General features: G+C 33.3%; 1 protein-coding gene across 10 annotated transcripts in view; it reads left to right on the top strand.

The window, feature by feature from the left end:
• NBEA (neurobeachin) overlaps nucleotides 1-23,221 on the top strand; it is a 562,035-nt gene that overhangs the window by 82,193 nt on the left and 456,621 nt on the right. For all 10 annotated transcript variants that reach the window (XM_045567190.1, XM_045567200.1, XM_045567192.1 and 7 more), the window contains 2 exons: nucleotides 2,102-2,299; nucleotides 3,245-3,378. In XM_045567190.1, coding sequence (XP_045423146.1) covers nucleotides 2,102-2,299; nucleotides 3,245-3,378 — 332 coding nt within the window. The remainder of the gene's footprint in view (nucleotides 1-2,101; nucleotides 2,300-3,244; nucleotides 3,379-23,221) is intronic.

Below are 23,221 nucleotides of genomic sequence, written 5' to 3'. Positions count from 1 at the left end.
AAATTATTTAGGTGAAAGATGATAATAATTTAGACAAGGCTGTTAGCATTGGGACATACTGGGACTTGATTGGATTTTTGATAAAGCATATCTAAAATAAAACTCTAAGAAGTCAGCATTTGGATATATTTTGGAGATAGAGCCAGTAGGATTTTCTGTCACAGTGAATATGGGGTAAAGGAGTAAGGGAGGATTGGGAGGAGCAAGTGACACCATGAATTTCAGCCTGAACAACTAAATTGGTGGAGTTGTCATATACTGAGAGGGGACTGTCTCCCAGGCTAGGGTGCAGTGCTGCGATCACAGCTCACCAACTCTGGGGCAACCTCCAACTCTGGAACTCAAGTGATCCTCCTGCCTCAGCCTCCTGAGTAGCTGGAACTACAGGCGCATGCCACCATGCCTGATGAATTTTTTAATTTTTTTTGTAGAGATGGAGTCTTGCCATGTTACCCAGGCTGCTCTGGAACTCCTGGGCTCAAGCGATTTTCCTGGCTCAGCCACCCAAAGTGCTGGGATTACAGGCATGAGCCATGATGCCCAGCCTACATAATTATTACATAGCATAAAATCAGATTCTGACCCCCTACACAGGGAAACCCTTGTATGTGGATACCCTCCTTACCTTGCACATACTCACAAACTTTATGTCAGGTCACAACCCACTCCCCTCTTCCTTTTCCTTTCAGGTGGATGCCTTATCACTTAGAATTCTGACATCCTGAAATGTATAGCTCTCCTAGGAATGCCTTCCTACCCTACTCAGGCTCTGACATCCTGCAGGAAATTGCCCTTTCTCTAATCCTTATAGGCCACACCAGTGTGATTGCCCTCACCATCCTACTCATCTTTGACACCCAAGGCTATATATCTCTCTAATATAGCTACTTTCTGCTAGGGCTCTATGTCGCCTTTGCTGTGATCTCTTCCTTACTCTGCTCAGGCTCTGGCTACCATGCCTGGCTAGCCCTGTGGTGGACACCCATCTCATCTCTGAGCTTTGATGACATGTTGCTCCTTTGTATAGATATACTCCTCACTCAGCTCAGGGCTCTACCATCCTATTGCCTGCTGCACCTTCTCCCCTCTACCTTTAGTATGGGCTCCTACCTTGCTTAGTCCTACTTGGTAGCTTTATGGATTTTCAGGAAGGGAGGAGGAACAGAAAGAGAAAAAGAGCTTCATTTCTTTGTTTAAAAAAAACTTTTTAACAGCTTTATTGTGATACAATCCACATACATATAACTCATTCATTCAAAGTATACCAAAAATCTGGATTTTCATAGACTGTGTTGAATCTGTAGATCAACTGTGTTATTACCATCTTAACAATATTTAGTTTTCTAGAGGAAAATAAGACATTTTATAAAAAAGACATCTGCAGTAGATGAACATTCTAGCAGCACAGTTCACAATTGCAAAGATGTGGAAACAACCCAAATGCTCATCAATACACGAGTGGATTAATAAAATGTAGTATATGTATACCATGGAGTTCTACTCAGCCACAAAAAACAATGGTGATCTAGCACCTCTTGTATTATCCTGGATAGAGCTGGACCCCATTCTACTAAGTGAAGTATCACAAGAATGGAAAAACAAGTACCACACGTACTCACCATTAAATTGGTATTAACACTTATGTGTACATATAATAGTAATACTGATCGGGTGTTGGGCAGGTGGGAGGGCGGTGGGGGAAGTGGGTATATTGACACCTAATGGGTGTAGTGCACACCGTCTGGGGGATGGACACGCTTGAAGCTCTGACTCGGGTGGGGCAAAGGCAATATATGTAACTTAAACATTTGTACCTCCATAATATGCTTAAATAAAAATAAATAAATAAATAAAATATAGAAAAAGCTACTGAAGGAGAAGTATTACAAGATACGTCAATACACTTCAGTTCATCTGAGAAATCTGGAACTAAATGTCAAAGTAACCCAATTACTTAAGTCTTAATTTCAAAATACTCAAAATAAAGTCAAAAGTATATAATAAATTGTTTATCATTGTAAATGTTTGTCTACTTTAAAACTTTAGAGTTTTACTATGTTACTTTAAAAAAGAGTGTTTATTTTAGTTTTATTTTTTTCAGAGTACCTTCAAGTTTAAATCCGAGAGTGATATTCATTTGGCAGAACATCACAAACAGGTTCTGTATGATGGGAAACTTGCAAGTAGTATTGCCTTTACATACAATGCTAAGGCCACTGATGCTCAACTCTGCCTAGAATCATCACCAAAGGAAAATGCATCGATTTTTGTACATTCCCCACATGCTCTAATGCTCCAGGTGGGTAAATGGTAGTTTAGTTTTCATGTTATTTTCATCAGTTGATAGTACCTTAATTTTATTTTTCAAACATCACTCATCTATAAATCTGCAATTATTGTTTTGTTTGTTTTTTTTTCTCTTTTGGTTTTCCCATTCTTAGTTGGAGCTTTTGCCTTTTACCTTTTCTGTGGCAATATACTTTAACTTGGCCTTGTCTCCGTAGTAAGAAATGTGTCATTTTTATTATCTTGCCTATTCTGTGTCCCTTGAAATAAAATAGATTGATTAACTGAACAGATATAAGAGATATAAATATATACTTGCTTTAAGAATGATACTCTCATATAAAATACCTGAGTGTCTTTAAATCCATTCATAGTATTTCTTATTTTAAACTAACTTTTTATTTCAGCTTCATATTTTTAATGTAAAGATCTCTCAACTTTAGATTTAAAAGCGATTAGCAAAGATACTTCCATTTTTTTGTGTGTGTCAAAATTTATATAATTTAGGGCTTTTGGGATGTCAAATTATGTTTAATTTTTTTTTGAGACAGAGTCTCACTGTGTTGCCCGGGCTAGAGTGAGTGCTGTGGCATCAGCCTAGCTCACAGCAACCTCAAACTCCTGGGCTTAAGTGATCCTACTGCCTCAGCCTCCCCAGTAGCTGGGACTACAGGCATGCGCCACCATGCCCGGCTAATTTTTTCTATATATATATTTTAGTTGGCCAGATAATTTCTTTCTATTTTTAGTAGAGACGGGGTCTCGCTCTTGCTGAGGCTGGTCTCGAACTCCTGACCTCAAGCAATCCACCCGCCTCAGCCTCCCAGAGTGCTAGGATTATAGGCGTAAGCCACTGCGCCCAGCCGGCAGATTTTCTTATAAAGATATTTGGAACAAGAAAATAGTGATGAAAATTATGCTATAGAAGTTTAATAAACAATTTTGTTTTCGGACACAGGATGTGAAAGCTATAGTAACACATTCAATTCATAGTGCAATTCATTCAATTGGAGGGATTCAAGTGCTTTTTCCACTTTTTGCCCAACTGGACAATAGGCAGCTCAATGACAGTCAAGTGGAAACAACTGTCTGGTAAGTTTTCTTTGAATATACAGTTGCTGATATTTTATACACACTTAGGTTATGTATGGTATACTCAGTGCTGTGTAAATGTATCATAATATTTGGGTTTTGTCCGTGAAGTGCTAATAAAAAGTTTTTTTAGAACTAAGGCAGATATATATTTATACCATATAAAAGAAACGTTGACACTTAGATTCTTATAACTATAAAGGAATGCCTTCTTTGATAACAAATAAATTTTTACCAAATATAGCATAGTGATTATAATATGCAGTTGAGAAAAAATGTTAATCCTGACCTTATCCTTTGCAAATAGTCATTGTTTGAATTGTCCATGAAATCCTATTAGGTTGAAGAAAATTACTAGGGTAAAGTTTAATCCCAAGAATAGTATTTAATAACAGTTACATACTTACATACTTTATATCTTAAATGGTGTTATTATTTTCTTTTATCATGACATAAGACTAGCACAATATTAATTGCCATCAGCTCTTACTTATATATAATTTATGTTTGAAGACCCAAATCTAACCAGTGGCATATCCATGCTTATGTAAAAATTAAATATCTTCTAATGAGGTTGATTTCATGTGCAATTTTTGTAGATTCCCTTATTTTTACTAAAAAATGCCTTTGCATCAGACTCTGATTTAATATTATATCTTGTAATCATATATATAAGAAGTTGAATATTGATTTTAGCATCTGTTTTGGCTATATACATTGCTATGCTTGGGGATATTAATGGGCAAGTTATACAAATAAACATTAATTTTTATGCCAAAAGTAATTTAAGAATGCTTCATTAGTATGTACACATATAGATGAGATCCTTCATGGGTTAACCAATTTTGAATTAATGGAAAAACTGGTCAATGAAGGTATGGGAAAAATTTAAGGTCCTAATACATTCTTAATTAGCTACTAATGAAATTGTTTTAATGTTGATAATACTATCATTGCTGTATTGGGACTGTCTTTACATACAGTATAAATTTAAATATAGATTTGACCTGTACATTATAGCATTCACCTCCCATGTATGGGTCATATATATCAATATAGTGTAAAAGCTGGAGGTTTGAGAGTAAAAAGCTTTGAAGTGAAAAGGAATCCTGAGGTCCTGCCCTACTGTGATATTACTTTGCTGTGGTATCTTAAATAATCTCACTGGGAGGCAAATCAGCTTAGTAGAAAAATCAAACTTTAAATTCCAGTCGTGTACTTAAATTCAAAATGTTTTGCTGTTTGTCATCTAAGTGAACCAAGACACTTCATGATCAGTAATTTAAAACCTAGTAAGTACTATGAAAAGAAGTTGTAGATGAACTAGCCACTAGAAAACTCTATGTGTAATTTAGATATTTCTTATTAGTTAATATGAACTACATAATTTTTAAAATCTGAAATGGATATTGTTGCCAGCGAAGAAAAGATTAGGAAGATTATATAGTTTGAAATATTATAACTAAAATTATCACAATAATTTATTGCATCATGAACAGCTATAATAAAATCTTAGTGCTAAAACCATATTCAACAGGTTACCTGGCCCACTCATCCAAGACGTATGGTTATTTTTTATTTTCTGTTTTCAAAACTCATTTTAGTATTTCTGCTATATTTGGTGTTTAAATTGTATTTATTTCATCATGGAGATAAAAGCAGTTTGAGGAAATAGCATACCTATTTTCATTTTGATTTTTTTTTTTTAGTTCTTTTATATCATTCATCTTAATTTTTACCTGCAATCACTGATTATAACTTTTTCAGTGATATATGTTTTTAGTTTATAGTCAATAGAAAACATATTAATAATAAAGATATCACTCTCTTCTTTGATAGTAACATATAATTAATTCCAAGCTACTCTGTGATTTAGTTATATACTATTTTGACTTTGTATCTATTACCTTTCATTAATTGTTTCAAAACCATTCATGTCTGAGGTTTGCTCTTTGATAGATAATTGTACATGTCAGTAATATACTGTATTGTTATTTAAAGTTTTGAAGGGCACCATTATACAAAAGTATGTGCATCATACTTTTATTTTTCAAAATGTTAAAAGCAGGTTGTTAAATGGGATTTCTCCCTTTTTTTGAAGAATACAGATTCTTGGCTATGCAAGGGTTGATAGAATTTATTTTATGGCTTTATCATCAGTTAATATAGATGAATGGGACCTTAAAATAGGATGTATCATTTTGTTTTTAGTCGATATTAAATTGTTCCAGATGAAGGAGAATCAATTTGAAGTTTTTAAATCTTCCAGAGAAAATTCAATATACTCTTTTGGAATTCTGTTAGCATACTAAATATATGACAAAAAGTTACAATATTGTCTAATTTTTAATTGCTTTTTGGTGAACTTGAGCTAAGCTCTAAAATAAGTTACTTCTTTGCCTTTTGTGTTCCTAGCTGAACCATTTTATCTTTCATGTATTTTTCTCTAGTAAATAGTACCTTTTAATGAAGCTTTTTATTGTTTCTGTAAGCCTTACCTCTGTTGGCATTATTATATCATTCTTACTAACCTTGATGAGTTTTTACTTTATATAGGGGATTTAGAATTAAAATAATATATTGGAGGAATAATCTTATTTTCTAAAGCTTTCAAAGATATCTTTATTTGTGCAGGAGAATTTTTATGGCTTGGCTTTATTTTGACGCCTTCTTATTATAGTTGTTATTATATGTGTGGACTTTCAAGTCAGACAGACGGGTTCAAATCCTGACTTTAGTGCAATTTTGTATATGTTATTAATTTTTTGTGCCTCAGTTTCCACCATTATACATTTGGAATAATATAATAATATCTTACAGGATTATTTAGACTAAATGCAATAAATATATAGATAACACATAGTAAGCACTCAATGCATTCTGGTTTTAGTTATGATAATGAGCTAGGTGATCTTACTGGGTTATCTCTAATGCTATAGTTTTACATTAAAAATATTATATGTCATCAATCATTGAGAAATAGCTTATTATAATGAGGCCCATATTATTTAATGTGAGCTTCTTTCTATAATGATGCTATTTATAATAGAGAATTACTTATTAAAGTAATTAAGTAGGACATATATTTTGAATTTCAGGTGTGGTGATGAAAATTGGTTTTGAACCATCTATCCATTTTCTAAATATAGTGGCTAAATTGAAGGATGTTTTAACTCATGTGTGTAAGTCAGTACCAATTCAGAAACCTGGAAGAGTTTAGGATGATTTCTCTTTAATTGGTTTTTGGACTTAGCTACTCCCTTAGCATTTAAACTTCCAGGAATTTTCCTTTCCTTTTAAAATATAGTTAGCCTGTATCATGGTACCAAAACATTAAGCAACAAAAGTAGTGGATAATATTATTGAACGGAGTGAAATAGCTTGTGATAAAATATTTAGTATTTTTGAGGTGATCTATTTTTAAATAAGTAAATTAGACCAATATATAGTTACCATTGTGGTTTCATCCCATTTATAATTATTCTCAATCACCTTGAGTAATTTTCTCCAATGATCAAGGCTATTTGGATGTTTGGTCATTCTTAGGTGGACTAATATTATTTTGTATTGGACTGGTTGATGTCATTCAATCCAGTGCATATTTAGAGCAATAACCAAACAAGTTGCCTTTCACTGGACATTTGATATTTATTCAGTGTCCAAAATTTGAGCAGATGATTGATATATTAATTCAAGAAATATAATTCCAACCCTGAAGTAATAGAATATATTTTATATTTTGTGTCTAGTAATGACTCATTTAATAGAAACTTTATTTTCCTTTGAATTGGATGATTATATACATTAACTGCAAACAACATTCTTCTTACATTGGGTTTTTTTTTAAAGAACATGTAATTCTGTAGATGATACAAAATAAAACCTTCCATATTCTGTGACTTAAGAGAACTTGGCTTTGGCTTTGAAAAAATATGTTTTCTGGAAAAAGGTATAAATTGAGTTTTGTTTATCAGACAATTGAAAGTACACTAAAAGTAGTTTTCACTAGAGACAGTGTGATGCATTGCATAACTATTCTTTTGGTGTCAGACAGATTTGAGCTCAGGCCCTTGTTCTGTTATGTACTATGTGATCTAGGTAATAGAAATGTTAGTGGGTATGTAGTAGTAGTACACAGTGTTTATTGAGTACTTACTATGTGCTAGTCACTTTTGTAAAAGTATATAAATTTTATTGTGCATATTTAAGGTATACAACATGATTTTATGGGATAATATAGATAGTAAAAATGTTACTATGGCAAAGCAGATTAACATATCTGTCATCTCATATAGTTACCCATTTTTTTGTAGTAGGGAAAGAGCAGCTAAAATTGATTTAGCGTGAATCCCAAAGACAGTATAATTTTATTACCTATAGGCCTCATGTGGTACATTAGATCTCATTAGATGTAGTTATACATCGTACATATCTGGTACTTTGTATCCTCTGACCTACATCTCCCATTTCCCAACCCTGCCACCCCCTGTCCTTGGTGACCACTGTTTTGTTCTCTATCTCTATATATTTGAATTTTGCCAGTCACTGTTTTTAATTGTGTTGTCTCATTAATTATCTTCTAAGGAAGAGGAGAGAAATTGAATAACTTGCTCAAGGTCATAGGGATTTAATAAGTAGCAGAACCAGGGTTCTAATCCTGAAAGCCTGTTTCCATATCCGTCACTCTAAACATAGATCTAAAATGATCTATGGATTACTCTGAGAATCACTTTTTCCAGCTATGGAGTGATTTTAATAATGCCAGCATTACCTGATTGAGTATGCATTAAAATAAATACATGTAAAGTATCTATCATAGTGTCTGGTACATAGTTGGCATTTAATGAATTTTCTTTCTACTTTCCTCATTGAGTACTAGGTAGTCTATTGATGGGATGCAATTTTTTTATTACTAAGTTTATTTTTAGTGTTATAAACTGATAATTTTTATAAACTAAAACTGAATTTTCAGTGATAATTTAAATGAATTCTTTTAAGTATATAAATATTTTCTAGGTAAAATCATCTTTTTGTTTTTAATTATGATAAAGACAGGCTGATTAGTAGACTAATTGATGGATTATAAGATACAAAAACATTTAGAGAATCCCAAAAAGCATTTATTTCAGTGATCTTATCATATAAATAATCCTCTTATAATATGACTATTTATGACTCATTAATTTGTTTAGTAAACTTAAATACCAGTTTATTTTTTCTTAAAATTGTCTTGCTAATGAAAGTTATTCCAATAATTAACTTGAATTTTACAGCCACCCTAATAATTAAAAAGTCCCTTAAAAATTAAATGTTTCATTGTAATGTCCTGATTAGCCCTATTATCATATGTAAAGTACCAAAATTACCTGGAAAATTTAAATATTTCTGTGTCTAACTACTTTAACCAGATTTCCCCAGCATTTAGAAGTGACATAAGAATCCTTTTTCTGACCATGTTTCCTGATTTTTAATTCAAGAAAAAGTGCCTATTTTATTACATACTTAAAAAATGATATATAATTGCTTTAATGGGCAAAAGAAGTAGAATCAGTACCTGTTAATAATGATTGTTTCTCTTATGGAGGTTGCTGTTCTTATATATAGAATATAATATTAATTTAGCTTCCAAAAGCATTTAAATATTTTTATCAGGTTATAGGTTATTCAATTATATTTTCTTTATATTTTTCAGATAAAAATAATGTATAATACTTCTTAATATATATATTTACTTTTTTAAAAAAATTACTATATTGGTAATGAAAACATTCTTTGAAGTGAAACAGACAAAAAATACATTTGATGTACATATACTACTAGTATTAGAGGAAAAAAACTAAATAATTTGGTTAGTGAGATTTAACTAGAGTAAAATGGAATTTATATTTAATTCACTGTGCAAACTAATTTGTAAAGACTGAAAAATAAAATACATTAAATATTCTGCCTGAAACACAGGAAAATTATAACTTAATGTTCAAATAGCTTTCTCTTTTTTGTCAGGCAATTCCTTTTTACTCAATGAAGTCTTTACAGAAAAAAATCTAGTAATAAAGTCTATATAGTACATCTAGCAATTTAATGAATTTGTCACCCGTTAGCAAGAAGGGACATTTCATTTTCTTCTAGGCTTATGGCTTATAATTCATTGACTTATCAGAAAAGCTGGTAAGTTTTCTGTAGTACATTTTAAAGTATATTTCTTAAGTGATTACTTTGCTACAATAATTTTTTCATAAAAAGTTTTAAGTTTAGTGACTTCCATTTTTAATACTATACAACTTTGTGTTGTTTTTCAACACTTAATTTTGCTCTGTAAATTTTCCACTTCCCCAATACAAGGCTTCTGCTTTATCTTTCACCCCCTACTTCCTACCCCCTTTCCCCTCCATCTAAAAAAGACATCTTTTTGGCAATAAGGCTAACTATAAATTATTCTTTGCAGAAATGTCAGCAACCATGGACTCATCTTCACTAAACTTGCTACCTTAATTTTTCTCTAGTTTGCATTTTCACATCCTCTGTCCTTTAATACTTCAGTCCTGTATCTTGTTACAGAAGGTATTGTTATTTTGTTCATGCCATAGCTTTCATTTCTTTTAACTTTTCTGTTTTGTATTTCATTTAAAAAGAAGTAAATTGCTTCATTTATTTTGATTTATGACAAACGTGCAGGTATAGTTGTATCAGTCAAAAACTAAAATAAATGTTACTTTCCTTTACAAAGAACATTGCCACATGCCTGAATATTCATAATTCACTCAGAAAACCAGAATATTTCTTACACAAAGTGGCTATATATAATTAATAAATACTAAGACTCTTATAAGTATTTAGATTCTCTTCCCTTTTCTCCCAGGGATGAGATGTGATGACTCTAATGAGCAATGGATGGAATTTTTAAGAAAAGAATTAATAAAGCATCATCAAGAGATTCTGGTTAATTTAGTCTTGTAATTGTACTGACTTTTATTTCTAATACTACTTAAGTTTTTAGGTCCATAGTCTTATTACTTAGGCTGACAACTTCCAGTGTTTTTCTCTAGCTTGCCTTTTATTTAGGCTCATACTTCCAAACCACTGATGGACTATTTCCATGTGGGAGATATCTCAGACTCAACGTGACCCAAATAAAAACTCAAAAACTCCTCTGCCCCATTTCTATTGCTTTTGACTTTGTAATTTTACTGAGTAACATTGTCTTCATCCAGTATCTTAAGTTAGAACTCCAAGAGAACTCATTAGTTGTTTTCCTTTGTGTTATTAAAATATTAATATTAACTGTTGCTGTATTTCCCACACGATCTATCTTGTTAAGCTATTGGTGTTACCTCTTAAATACCTCTCAAAGCTACCCTTTCACCTCCATTCATATCATTACTGCCTTAATTTAGATTACCATTATTAATTACTGAAAACCAGGATAAATCTAGTAATTGGTCCTGCCCCTTTCCAGTATTTTTCATTGGCTAGAAGAGTTATCTTTCTAAAATATGAATCTACTTATTTCACACCTGTAGTTATTCACTGGTTTCCTCTTGCCTCAGAACAAAATCAGTGCCTCTTAGTCAGGCTATTAACGATTTGATCATGCCTATAGCTCTTCTCTAGTCCCATTTCTTGATAGTCTTTTCAAACCCAAATCCATATATATACACAAAGAGTGCAAATGTTAGCAAGTAAGGACAAAGAGTGGGAAATGCTAGCAGTGACAGAATCAGGAATGTGTATTTATGAAGAAAAGGTACTACTGATAGGAAGAGCCTCAGTAAGAGTGTTTGGTGGGGAATGTTTTCCTGCAATTCATAGGTTTGTAATGTCAGCAAATTATAACAAATTTATAGTGCATTTAACAAAATCCTCCATTTAACGTGTCTTGGAGTTTTACTACATGAAGCCTGCTAAGTAAAGGGTAAGGTATTGGTCTGGTAAATAAAGAAGGTTAATGTGCACTTAAGGCTGGCTTCCAGGTTCAGCATAGAGATGGAGTGTCTGCCATCATGCACAAGGACAGTGAAAAGAGCCATAGGCAATCTGTACACCAAACAGCCAATTGTCTTTTGACCAATACGCTGTTTTTACTGAATTTGTTTAATAATGAGCACAGAGAAACATATCAGCATGGAAATTATATTATCCCCCATTTTCTATTTACAGCTACAGTAACAAATAACTTCAAAATCTGGTAGTTCATAAAGCAACAAAAGTTAATTTTTGTCCTCATGATTGCTTATAGCTCTGTTCCCTGTGTCTTCCCATTCTGGGTCCTAGATTGAAAGAGTAGCTATGATCTGGAATATGTTCTTGTGACAATGGGGAAGGGCAAAAGCCTGAGCCAACCAATACAATGGCTCTCGTAGCTTCTGTTAAAATGAGTGTCATATTCAATCTGCTTGCCAAAGAATGACCAACCAAGGCCAACTACTGTTAGGGGGCTGGATTGGAAAATATATTTCTCAGAAATGGCAGTAGAATGCAAATCTTTTGATAATGGGCAAGGACTTATTACCATCTTATAGAAATGGGAAAAGCCAATAATGGGGAATAATAGTGCAATCTCCCATAGGCCCTATGAAAAAGTATTACAGTGCACAGGAAGAAAACCCACATCCTGAAGATTTGGGGCAATCTGACTTCTAAAAATTATTTACTAGGAGGAATTCAGAAGAAAATTTTGGTGAAATGAAGGAAAAAATTATCTTTATGAAATAGGAGCAGAATACCATAAGACTGACATTAAGAGACAGTACTGTCAGAATTTAGAGATGATGGCCAAAATCTGTATATTAGACAAACATTTTAGAAGATTCTGATATAAAATCAGGTATGGGAAACAAAGAATATGTTTCTAAATTTTTTAGGTAACTTCCAGTTGAATTAAAAACAGTATATATCTCTTCTTTTGAATTTACTACAGAAAGTAAAACTGAAAAAATTAGTACACATAGAAAAATACAGAAAAAAGGAATGGAAATACAGCCATGAAACAATAGTTAATGTAGGCCATACAACCTAGTTTTACCATTAACTGTTAAAAGAAAGGAACTCATATATTCACTCAAAAAATAAAATTCAGATATGTGAGCTTTATAGAGAAAGTGTCTCATTTAAAACAAAATGACAAAGAATATAGGTCACAGTTTTTGGTCTGCTGTAGTTTAGCAGTTTTTTTTTTTCTTTGTATCATAAAGTATGGATCTTCTGTCCTATATAGAATGCATAGATGATTATCTTTTAACCTAAGAAAGCACTTATTCCTCATTTATTGGCTATAATAAAATCATTTTAGTTAAACTGCATAGAAATAATAGAAAGTAGTCCTCCACATTTGTTATATTTTATCTAGAAAAGTAGATTGGGTCATTACTAACCTATTCTAAAATGTTCCTTAAAATTTCCCTTCTTTCATGGACTGGGGGCCTTCTTATGCCTACTCATTTTCACTTAATTCATACTTTTCCTACAGGAAGAGTCAGGACATGCTGCATGGATAGAATGATAAATTTTCTATATAGCATCAGCTGCACTAGTCCTTTGTCGGGAAGTTTAGGTTGGCTCTATAACAGTGACATTTGAGTGTAGCTTTAAGTGTGGGTACAGATGCTTGTTGCTGTCTGCACTGTACAATTTTCAGAACAATACAATTCTCCTTTTTTGTTGTTGCCTGATGCAAAGGAGGTACCTTCAAATTATTTTTTCTAGAGAGTATAGGCATCAGGTACCATGTAATGTTTAAAAAAATTATTTAGTTCCATATCCAGATCATGTAAGTAATTTTTATGTGTTGTAGTTCAACTGACATATGTATTATTTCAGATGACATCATTGGAAATCTCTCCCTTGATGGCCTAGAGGTGTCTAGTAATAGACCTAAAAACTTCAAAGTTCTTTGCAGGATCACTTTGGTATTACTTTATTGGGGATGGTAACTGGTGGCTTGAGTGGGGTCCTGTTGGAAAAAGAAGACTGAGATCTTCTCTGACAAACAGGTTATCAGCAAAACCTATGCCTTTAAATCTGTGTTTTCTAGATATTGCTTACAAGGAAGCTCAAGCTCAAATTGGAGGGCAGGTCACAGTAAGTCTCAGTTGGAAGAAAAAAATCCTTTTGCCAGGGAGAGGAGTATAGTTATTATCCTTTTTGAGGATAAAGCTAACTTAAAGCAGTTTTGGTATTTGATGTGTTCTTCTTGTAACTCAGAAAGCCAAGTACGCTAGTTAGCACATCTTTAATGTAGTTGAAGGCATGATTGTGAAATAGGTTTAGGAATACAAGGAGTTGTAATATTGTATGTGGGTATCAATAATCAGGAAGCCAAGGGTAAGAAATGTAGTACTGGTTAGTTTCTGTGAAATGAATGTGTAAATAAAGCATGTTACACATATTTTTGTATTTGGTGCCAAATATTTTTATAGTTGGAAATGGGACACAGGACTTGGTACCTCAATATCTTATGTTGTAGTGACTAGAACTAGGTATGGTCTCGTCTAGCAAGTTTCAGTAGAACTTTGGTGAAGATCCAATATCAGACTGCATATCCTGGCATTGATTATCCATGTTTATTGATAGGGCTTCTTATACTTGTAAAAGGACTGCCTTGACACAATTAATTTATGATTTAAAACATTGAATGAAATATATATACATAAATGCCTTGTAGTATGGATTGCTACTGGAGACATAGAAGGAAGTCTCACGTGCCTACCCCTGAATAATTCATTGGGAAATAGCAGGAGTCCTATTTTTCTGGTGGCTGCATATCTCATTAGAGTTATGGGTATCTGCCTATTAGTCTAATTTTTGTACAAATTTCAGATATTTATTATTTTTGGCATTTTTGTGATATTTGTGGTGAAAATATTGTTGAATTTCATCTGGTTTAGATACTTCCTTTTAAATTTGTCTTTATTAATGGACAAGTGTGCTTTGAATCTGGGCATTAAAAATTTTACTGACAGCTTTTGTGGATAGATAGACTTAACTATCTTGAGTATATACATATATATGCTATTTTTGAATATTTTTTCGTGGAAATAAATTCAATCGAATATTTATTTGTTGTTTTCAGGAAGATGGCCAAGCTTCCTTTTTAACATGCTTGCTTCTGTTGTATATCTGGCAAAGATGGAAGCTATCACAATATGCATACATGAGGCATTTGAGAAAAAAATTTGGAGTATACCACTAATGCTTTTCTTTTTGCATGACTTTTTTTTTTACTTCTTATGCCAGCTCATGTGTAAAGTGAGAAGATTTTTTTATATCATCTAAGCAGCAAATTGTGGAGTACCAAATGTACTTGTTTTTAAGACAATTTTTTAAAATTAAATATTTATTAAAAAAATATTTCCCCCAAAGTTGGTGGCTGATCATATACAAGGAAATTTTAGAGTGTGCTGCTGGAGAAGGCTAGTCAGCACAAAATGAAGGATTCAGATTTGGAAGTATAGGTGATACTGCCCTGGCTGGAGCATGAATCAGAATAAACATCATCATATGACTTTTGATTAGCAGTGAATTTTATAATACAGCAGAGGAGGTTGTAAATGATGTAAGTCATAAAATAGCATTAAAATAATATGCCAGTGTGATTTTTGTTTCAAGAGAAGCAAGTATTTCTTGTTTTTATGATTATGTAAAATCATGAACAACTTAAAAGCCTTAAAAGGAGTCATAGTATTCATCAGCATCATGGCCAATAACTAGACATTTTTGAAAAGCAAGGATGCATGCTATAGACCAAGCATCAACTTTAGATACTTAGACAGACTATTCAGAAGTTAAAAATAAAACTTTCTGATGGTGTAGCCAGAGAATCTTACAGATGTTAACTCATTTACATTGGAGATGAGAGAAGATTTTCAACTTGGATGTTCATTAAACAGTTTTGGTTTTCATCAAGTGGTCAGCCTTTTCTATAGCTGGAGTTTGGAGTAAAGGGGTTGCTATGGGGCACCAACGATAACATAATCCAGAGAAGAATACGATTTTATATTTGCCAGGCATTAAAAAGGTGTAGTGTTTTGATCTTTGTGATAAGTACGGAGGTTTCACCTGGCATAGTTGGTATTAGACAGGAATCTAATACGGAGTTTGAAAAAGCCTCCCTCGCTGTTGCAGCCATATCTGCTGAATGTGAATGTAGTCCAGAGAGGTAAACGAGCTGCCAGGAAATTGAAGGGAAACCTGTAGTAAGCAATTGGGTGTTGCTCATTCTCGTGAATCTGCATTAGTACACCCTAAATAATTCCTTACTTCTTAAGGCCAAATAAAGTAACAGGTTTAATGTAATCACGAAAACTCAATACAGGACTCTGGATACACCTTGTTTAGGAGAGTGATAAGCCTTTTCACTTTTCTGGTTCTGTGGTGACAGGGTGACAGCCTGCCAGTTGTTGTGGGCATTGAACTATTGTAATGTAACCCAGATTCCACTGTCAGCCATAACTGTCCATGACTAAATATGTGGATTTGTCAAACTCTTGTTCTGAGGGCATTATGGATAGCTTCTGCTTAGGAAAATGCAAGATGTTATTCTTACAGAATAAAATCTTGGTATTTCCAGTATATTCTAGGTGAAGTACACTGGAGTATCTGATATGAAAGGTAAATAAGAATTAGATATTAGGCTGGTTAGGACAGTATAGGGGAACAAAACTCTGAAATGTATGGTAGTGTATGGGTTGTTTTTTGTTTTTCTTAAGTTTGGTTATATTAGGATAGATTGTGATATCAAATTGACACTGAAATCTTAGTGGTTTTATACAATAAAGTTTTTATGTATTGCTCATGTGACCAAGTATAGTTTGCTCAGGGATCTAATGTTTTAGGTTCCACCCTCATATTTCAGAGTAGGCAGTGTTCTTCATAGGAGGGGAAGAAAGAGATTAGAGAATTATTCATGGGCTTTTCACTTTGTAACCCACAAGAGACTTCTGTTATCATTTTGTTGATTTAGTCACAAAAGGGGCTAGGAAATGTAGTCTTCTGTATACATAAAAAGGAGGAATAAGGAGGAATAGGATATGGGATTCATTAATAACTAACATTGTCTCTAGCATTCTTGGTTTCTTAGCTGGTAAAATTAGTAGGTTGCAGTGGTTCTTAGAATTATAGTTCTTGGTTGTAAAAGGATGTGAAGATGATTGGGGAGGTGATAACAAAGTGGTATTAAACCTGACTTAAACTGGTATTATGCTATTTGCCAATATTTGGGCATATTGAATAAGTCTGCCCCATTAGCATGTTGAGATCAAAAGGTGGGGACTCAGATGGAATAATTTTGGGGGGTCATCTTAATTTGGGACTTCATTTAAGTCAGTAAGAATAAAATTCCAGTTCCAGTTTTTGGTAAGATAGAGGTAGTACACTTCACCCTGTTTCTTCTATTTAGTGCGAGAATAATAACTTACATGGATAGAATCCGTGGAGCAGCTATTACTCTGAAAAGTAAATGGTAGCAGGTAGATTGGGGAATAAGAGCAGAATTCACAGTACCTTTGAACTAGTGGTAAAGTTCACTATATTTCTTGCCTCTGCAATATCCCCAGCATGAAGTAAATCCTCTGGAAACCTGAAATTGAGCACCAGGGTTCAGTGAAAGAGTGCTCTGGGAGAAACCCTCTAGTTCTAGTGCAGAAGTTCCTATTAATTTTTTTCTTCAGCCTGTTCTCTCATGTTCCAGCCCTAATGTAATCTTTCCACCAGTGGGATCCTATAGAACCCAAAACTCTGAAAGAGTAGTAAACATCCCTTTGATCAGTAGAGCTAAGGCCCTAAGAAGGTGAGACAAACACCTGTTCTTTTTTTAAAATCTGTCTTCCTGCTTGTGGACCCAGATGTGGGGAGACTTATAGAAATACATGGAAGAGAAGGGAAACTATAGCCCTAGTGTTTTGACAGGAGAACTTGAAAAGAAGAGCCCCAGAACTGGAAAGTATTAGGGATACCACAGAAATGGAAGAATGTGGGAAATAAACCATATATATATATATATATATTTTTTTTTTTTACGAACTCAGCCCTGAGCTGTGCATGTGTGATCTAATCCAAATTAGAGGTTGTAGCCAGTATAACAAGGTAAGAAAAAGAAATAAAAGTCATAAGGATTGGAAAGGAAAAAATAGAACTATCCTTTTTCATAGAAGGCATGATTATCTACATAAAAATCATCAGGCCCGGTGTGGTGGTTCATACATCTAATCCTAGGACTTTGGGAGACCCAGGTAGGAGGATCACTTGCAGCCAGGATTTCGAGACCAGTCTGGGCAACATAGCAAGACCTAATCTCTACAAAAAGTTTCAAAGGTAGCCGAGTGCTGTGGTGTGCATCTGGAGTCCCAGCTACTCGGGAGGCTGAGGTGGGAGGGTCACTTGAGCCCAGGAGTTTGAGACTGCAGTGAGCTATGAGTGTGCCACTGCATTCAAGCCTGGCAGATAGAGGGAGACACTGTCTCAAAAAAAAAAAAAAACGTTATCAAGCAATTGACATACACGTAAAATTCTAGCACTAGTAAGTATGTGTCAACAATGTCACAAGATACAAGATTCAGACAAAAGCTAATTATATTTCTCTTTATTAACAATGTACAATAGAAAACCAAATTTGAAAGTGCTATCAACAATAGCTTCAATAAAATTAATTAACATTAAGATATAAATTTCACAAAACATGTACAGGATCTGTGTGCTGAAAACTCCAAATTTCTGATGAAAGAAATCAAAGACCTAAAGAAACAGAACACCATACTGTATTCATGCACTCAACATAGTAATATGTCATTAAATTGAGATATAGATTTAATACAATACTAATTAAAATCCCAGCTGAATATGTTAATTGATATAGACAAGATGCTTCTAAAGTTTATAGGGAATTACAAAATAACTAGGATAGTTGGAACAATTTTAAATAGTTGGAGGAATTATACTTACCTATCTTTAAGACAGACTATAAAGTTAATGTAGTAATAAAGACAGTGTGACTTTAGCAAAGTGATAGACACATATATCAGTGGAACAAAAGCATCCAGAAATAGTCCCATACATATATGGACAATTAATTTTTGGCACTCTAATGGAGAAACGATTATCTTATGCCAAAAATATGAGCCTTGATCTAAACCTTATGCTTTATGTAAAAGTTAATTAAAAAATTAAGTCTAGGCTGGGCACAGTGGCTCACGCCTGTAATCCTAGCCTTCTGGGAGGCCGAGGCAGGTGGATCGCTTGAGGTCAGGAGTTCGAGACCAGCCTGAGCGAGACCCCGTCTCTACTAAAAATAGAAATAAATTATCTGGACAACTAAAAGTATATATAGAAAAAATTAGCCGGGCATGGTAGCGCATGCCTGTAGTCCCAGCTACTCAGGAGGCTGAGGCAGTAGGATTGCTTAAGCCCCGGAGTTTGAGGTTGCTGTGAGCTAGGCTCACGCCACGGCACTCACTCTATCCCGGGCAACAAAGTGAGACTCTGACTCAAAAAAAAAAATTAAGTCTAAATATAAAACGTGAAACTATAAAACTTGTAGGAGAAACGGGGAGGCATTCTATGTGACTAAGGCTAGTCAAAGCCTTCTTAGATATGACACCAAAAGCATGACTCATAAAAGAAAAAAAATAGATAAATTTGATTTTGACTTCATCAAAGTTAAAACTTTTGCTCTGCTAAAGATGCAATGAAAAGACATGGTAGAGACTGGAGGAAGATGACAGCAAATCACTTATTTGACAAAGGATTTATGTCAAGAACACATAAAGGACTCTCAGCCCTCAACGGTAAGACAAAAATCCAACAAAAGAGTTGAACAGAGACTTCACCAAAGAGAATATAAAGATGTCAAATTAGCTCATGAAAAGATGTCAACATCATTAACCAATAGAGAAATGTGTATTAAAAACACCATGAAATACCACTACACACCTAGTAAAATGGCCAAAATAAAAAATAATTATGGTGCCAAATACTGGCAATGATGTGTGGAACAACTGGAACACATTACTGGTGGGATTGCCAAATGGTACAGCCACTCTCAAATATAGTTTGGCAGTTTATTATAAAGTTAAACATACACTTGCCATATATTTTGCCTTTCCACTCCTGTGTATTTATTTATGAGGAATGAATGAAAACCATGTTCACACAAAAACCTTTGTGTGGATGTTTTATAGTAACCCTATTCACAATTGCTATAGCAATTGCTATACCCCAAATGTCCTTTATAGATGAATAGGTACACAAACTCTGATACATACATTTATACAATGAAATACTACTCATTAATTAAAAGGAATGAATTCTTGATATATGTACTTAGATGAATTTCAAAGGCAATATGCTGAGGTTAAGAGGGGAGACTCGGAAGGTTATACGCTATTATTCCATTTATATCACATTCTTAAAAAGTCAAAGCTGTAGTGATAGAGAAGAGATAAGTGCAGTTACCAGAGATTATGGATGTTGAGAGGGTGTCACCATAAAGCTGTAGTGGGATAGCACAGTGATTTTTTTTTCATGTGATGGAACTGGTCTATATTTTGATTGTGGGTTTATACACATCTATATATCTGTTAACATTTTCAAAATGTTATACCAAAAAAAAAAACAGAGAAAGAAAGAAATCAATTTTACTGCATAATCATTTAAAAAATAAAAGTAACTATAAAATGAATAGAAAATTCCTAGGTTATGTAAAGCATAAGTATCAAATAATTCTTTTAGCTTTCTGTGTAGTCAGCTATTTTTCTATTTATTTTGTTGCATTTGGTAATTTCAGCACTTCTAGAGTATTTAATTCTATTTCTGTTAAATACACTGAGACTTGGCTGAATGTATAGATGGCACCAGTATAAATGACTGGACATTTGGCTTTACTGCTGTGACGTGATTTGACCTTGAAGGACATTAGAGTATGCATAAATAGTTAAGATCAGCCATTTATAATTATAACCTGTCTATTTTTTTCTTTCCAATTTAGAATTTCTTTTTTTTTATTTCACCATATTATGGGAGTACAAAAGTTTAGGTTACATATATTGCCCTTGCCCCCTCACACCCCCAAGTCAGAGCTTCAAGCGTGTCCATTCCCCAGACAGTGTGCATTGCACTCATTATGTAGGTATACACCCATCCCCCCCCCACATCCGCCCAACACCCAATTAGTGTTATTCCCAAATGTGCTCTTAGGTGATGATCAATGAAACCAATTTGATGGTGAATACATGTGGTGCTTATTTTTCCATACTTGGGAAGCTTCACTTGGTAGAATGGGTTCCAGCTCTATCCAGGAGAACATAAGAGATTCTATATCACCATTATTTCTTATAGCTGAGTGATACTCCATGGTATACATATACCACATTTTATTAATCCACTCATGTATTGATGGACACTTGGGTTGTTTCCACATCTTTGCAATTGTGAATTGTGCTGCTATAAACATTCAGGTGCAGATGCCTTTTTTTATAGAATGACTTTTGTTCTTTTGGGTAGATTCCCAATAATGGGATTGCTGGATCGAATGGTAGGTCTACTTGAATCTGTTTAAGCCATCTCCATATTGCTTTCCACAGAGTTTGCACTAGTTTGCAGTCCCACCAGCAATGTATGAGTGTTCCTTCTTAAGTTCTCCTAAAGTGTTGGGAAGTTACATCATTAAGTTTCAAAGGCATTCATGTATCCATGTTTACTGTAGTGGTGACTGCCATTTGTAAAATGTCCAAGAAATTTTCATAAAGGGACTAGGACACTGAGTGCATTGTAAGAGTTGGTACGTTAAAGGTTGGGGTTAAATTGTAGTACTGTTAGGCTTTTACCTTTGAAAGTTGTTAGTAAATATTGAGTATTCTTAGTAAATATATAAAAGGAATTTATAAGAAGGCTATTTTGTTCTCAAACTTTGTAAATTCTGTTATATACTATAAATACTAATATATAATACTACATCATAGATTTAGAATTAATTCCTTTACATGTGCAAATTTTTAAATTTTGTTTCCTTCCTAAGAGACATTGACATATTACAACTTTGTTGTTTAGACTTTGATTTTATTGCTATATTTGTCAGAAATAAAATAGGCTGATGAAACGTAAAATTAAAATCTCTGCCAAGACAAAGGAAAGAATAAATGTGTATTAGCCTGACTTTTAATACAGCCTCTAAAGAATGCTCTTAAATATCCATGACAGTGTTAGCAATTGAATTTCTAAGACTGCCTGCCTTTTTATCAGGCTGAAGGAAAAGGTAGAAATTACTGAGGAGAGATTTTATGGCCAGGGGAAGGCTTAGTGATTTCTTGTGCTACCCTGTGTATTCCATCTGTGCTTACATTTTACTGTCTTGCATTTCAGTATTTTTCTTAGTTGACTCTGCAGATAATTGCATTTTGCTTACTTTGGCATAGGGATCCACTTTATATCTGTACTGATGAACGTGACAGTGTGTGTGTCAGGATTCATCTTCTACATAGGCAGTGGTCTTCTTTGAGATCACATCTTTATGAGTGCATTGTCTAGAAGTGACTACTAAATGTACCTGGAGTTAGAAACTTGGCTTAGACCTCTCTAATGTTGAACTGTGAAGGAAGTTCACTCTTCTCACCTATTGTGAGATTTTTTATGTCACTGGAAATTAATTAGCTTGGTTGTGGACTTAAGTTGATTTCATTTATAGTTTTATTTCTACTATGATCATTCTCATCTAGGAATAGTTTTACAGTGAGAGAAATAGTATAGAAACTATGATATTAGATATTTTACATAATGTTAATGACCTCCTGAAAGATTTTGATGTATCTCAGTACTACATTAGGCTGCTTAAGAGATGAAATCTTCTGAAAATATTAAAAGATGTTTCCCCCTTACCGATACTTTAAATCTTATCTTGATCTACTTAATTATTCTGCCTGTAGTGTTTCTCAAGAGATTAAAAACATCTTTTTAAAAGGGGAAGGATATGTTGTATCTTAAGGGAAATCTTTAATTTTTACATAAGTTAGTTCCAATCTTCTTAAAAGGTGTTTATTTTAAAAGCCATTCTAGCTGTGGTACTTTGCTTGTTTCAGTACAAAGCAAATGGAATAGCCATTTTCTGTCTTTTAAGAGCTGCCTTTGAACTGAACTTAGGTTATATATTCTAATCATTTCAGTTATAAACTAGAAGTATCTTTATGATATATTGTATCTCCAAATAATAAAAATACCTAGAAGATAATAAAACTTTTCGGATCATATTACATAAGTTATCTGTGTTAGTTATTTTAAAAAATTAAATAAAAATTAACAAAATTGATAAAGTTATAGTAAAATCAAGTCAAAATCTATATAAATTTTAATGGACTCTAAATGTAGTAATATATTTTCATTAGAAACAAATTAGTTATGTTTATATATAGTTACTAAATATTTTCAGGTTATTTGTGGGCCAAGACTGTTGCGGTATTCTTTAATATGGACCAGAAAGCTCTGGAGAGATAATAAATATGCTAAGTTATTAGAGGCATTATTATACTATTTCTTCTATTTTTTCCTTAAGGTTTTGCCCTTTAATATATGATACTTGAAATAAATATTCTTAATTGAAACTTATTAAGAATTGGAGTTGGAGGATGATAATTATTTTTAAGAAAAAAACCCAATAGATTATTAGCATCATTTTCCTTAAAAGGAGACAGGATTAAAAATCCATAACCATTCCTGAAGTAGAATTGCTACTTATAGAACATGGTATGTTATAGCACTATCTATTGAAAAGTCTAGCAATTATACATCATGATGTAATAATCACTATACTTTCTGTCTATCAAATAAAATATTCCTTTGAAAATCTATTCCTACGTATTGCTAT

Source organism: Lemur catta, chromosome 13 (genome assembly GCF_020740605.2).
Source record: "Lemur catta isolate mLemCat1 chromosome 13, mLemCat1.pri, whole genome shotgun sequence".
NCBI classification, from domain to species: Eukaryota; Metazoa; Chordata; class Mammalia; order Primates; family Lemuridae; genus Lemur; species Lemur catta.
Note: the sequence above shows the minus strand (reverse complement) of the source record. Positions and strands in the feature narration are given on the sequence as shown.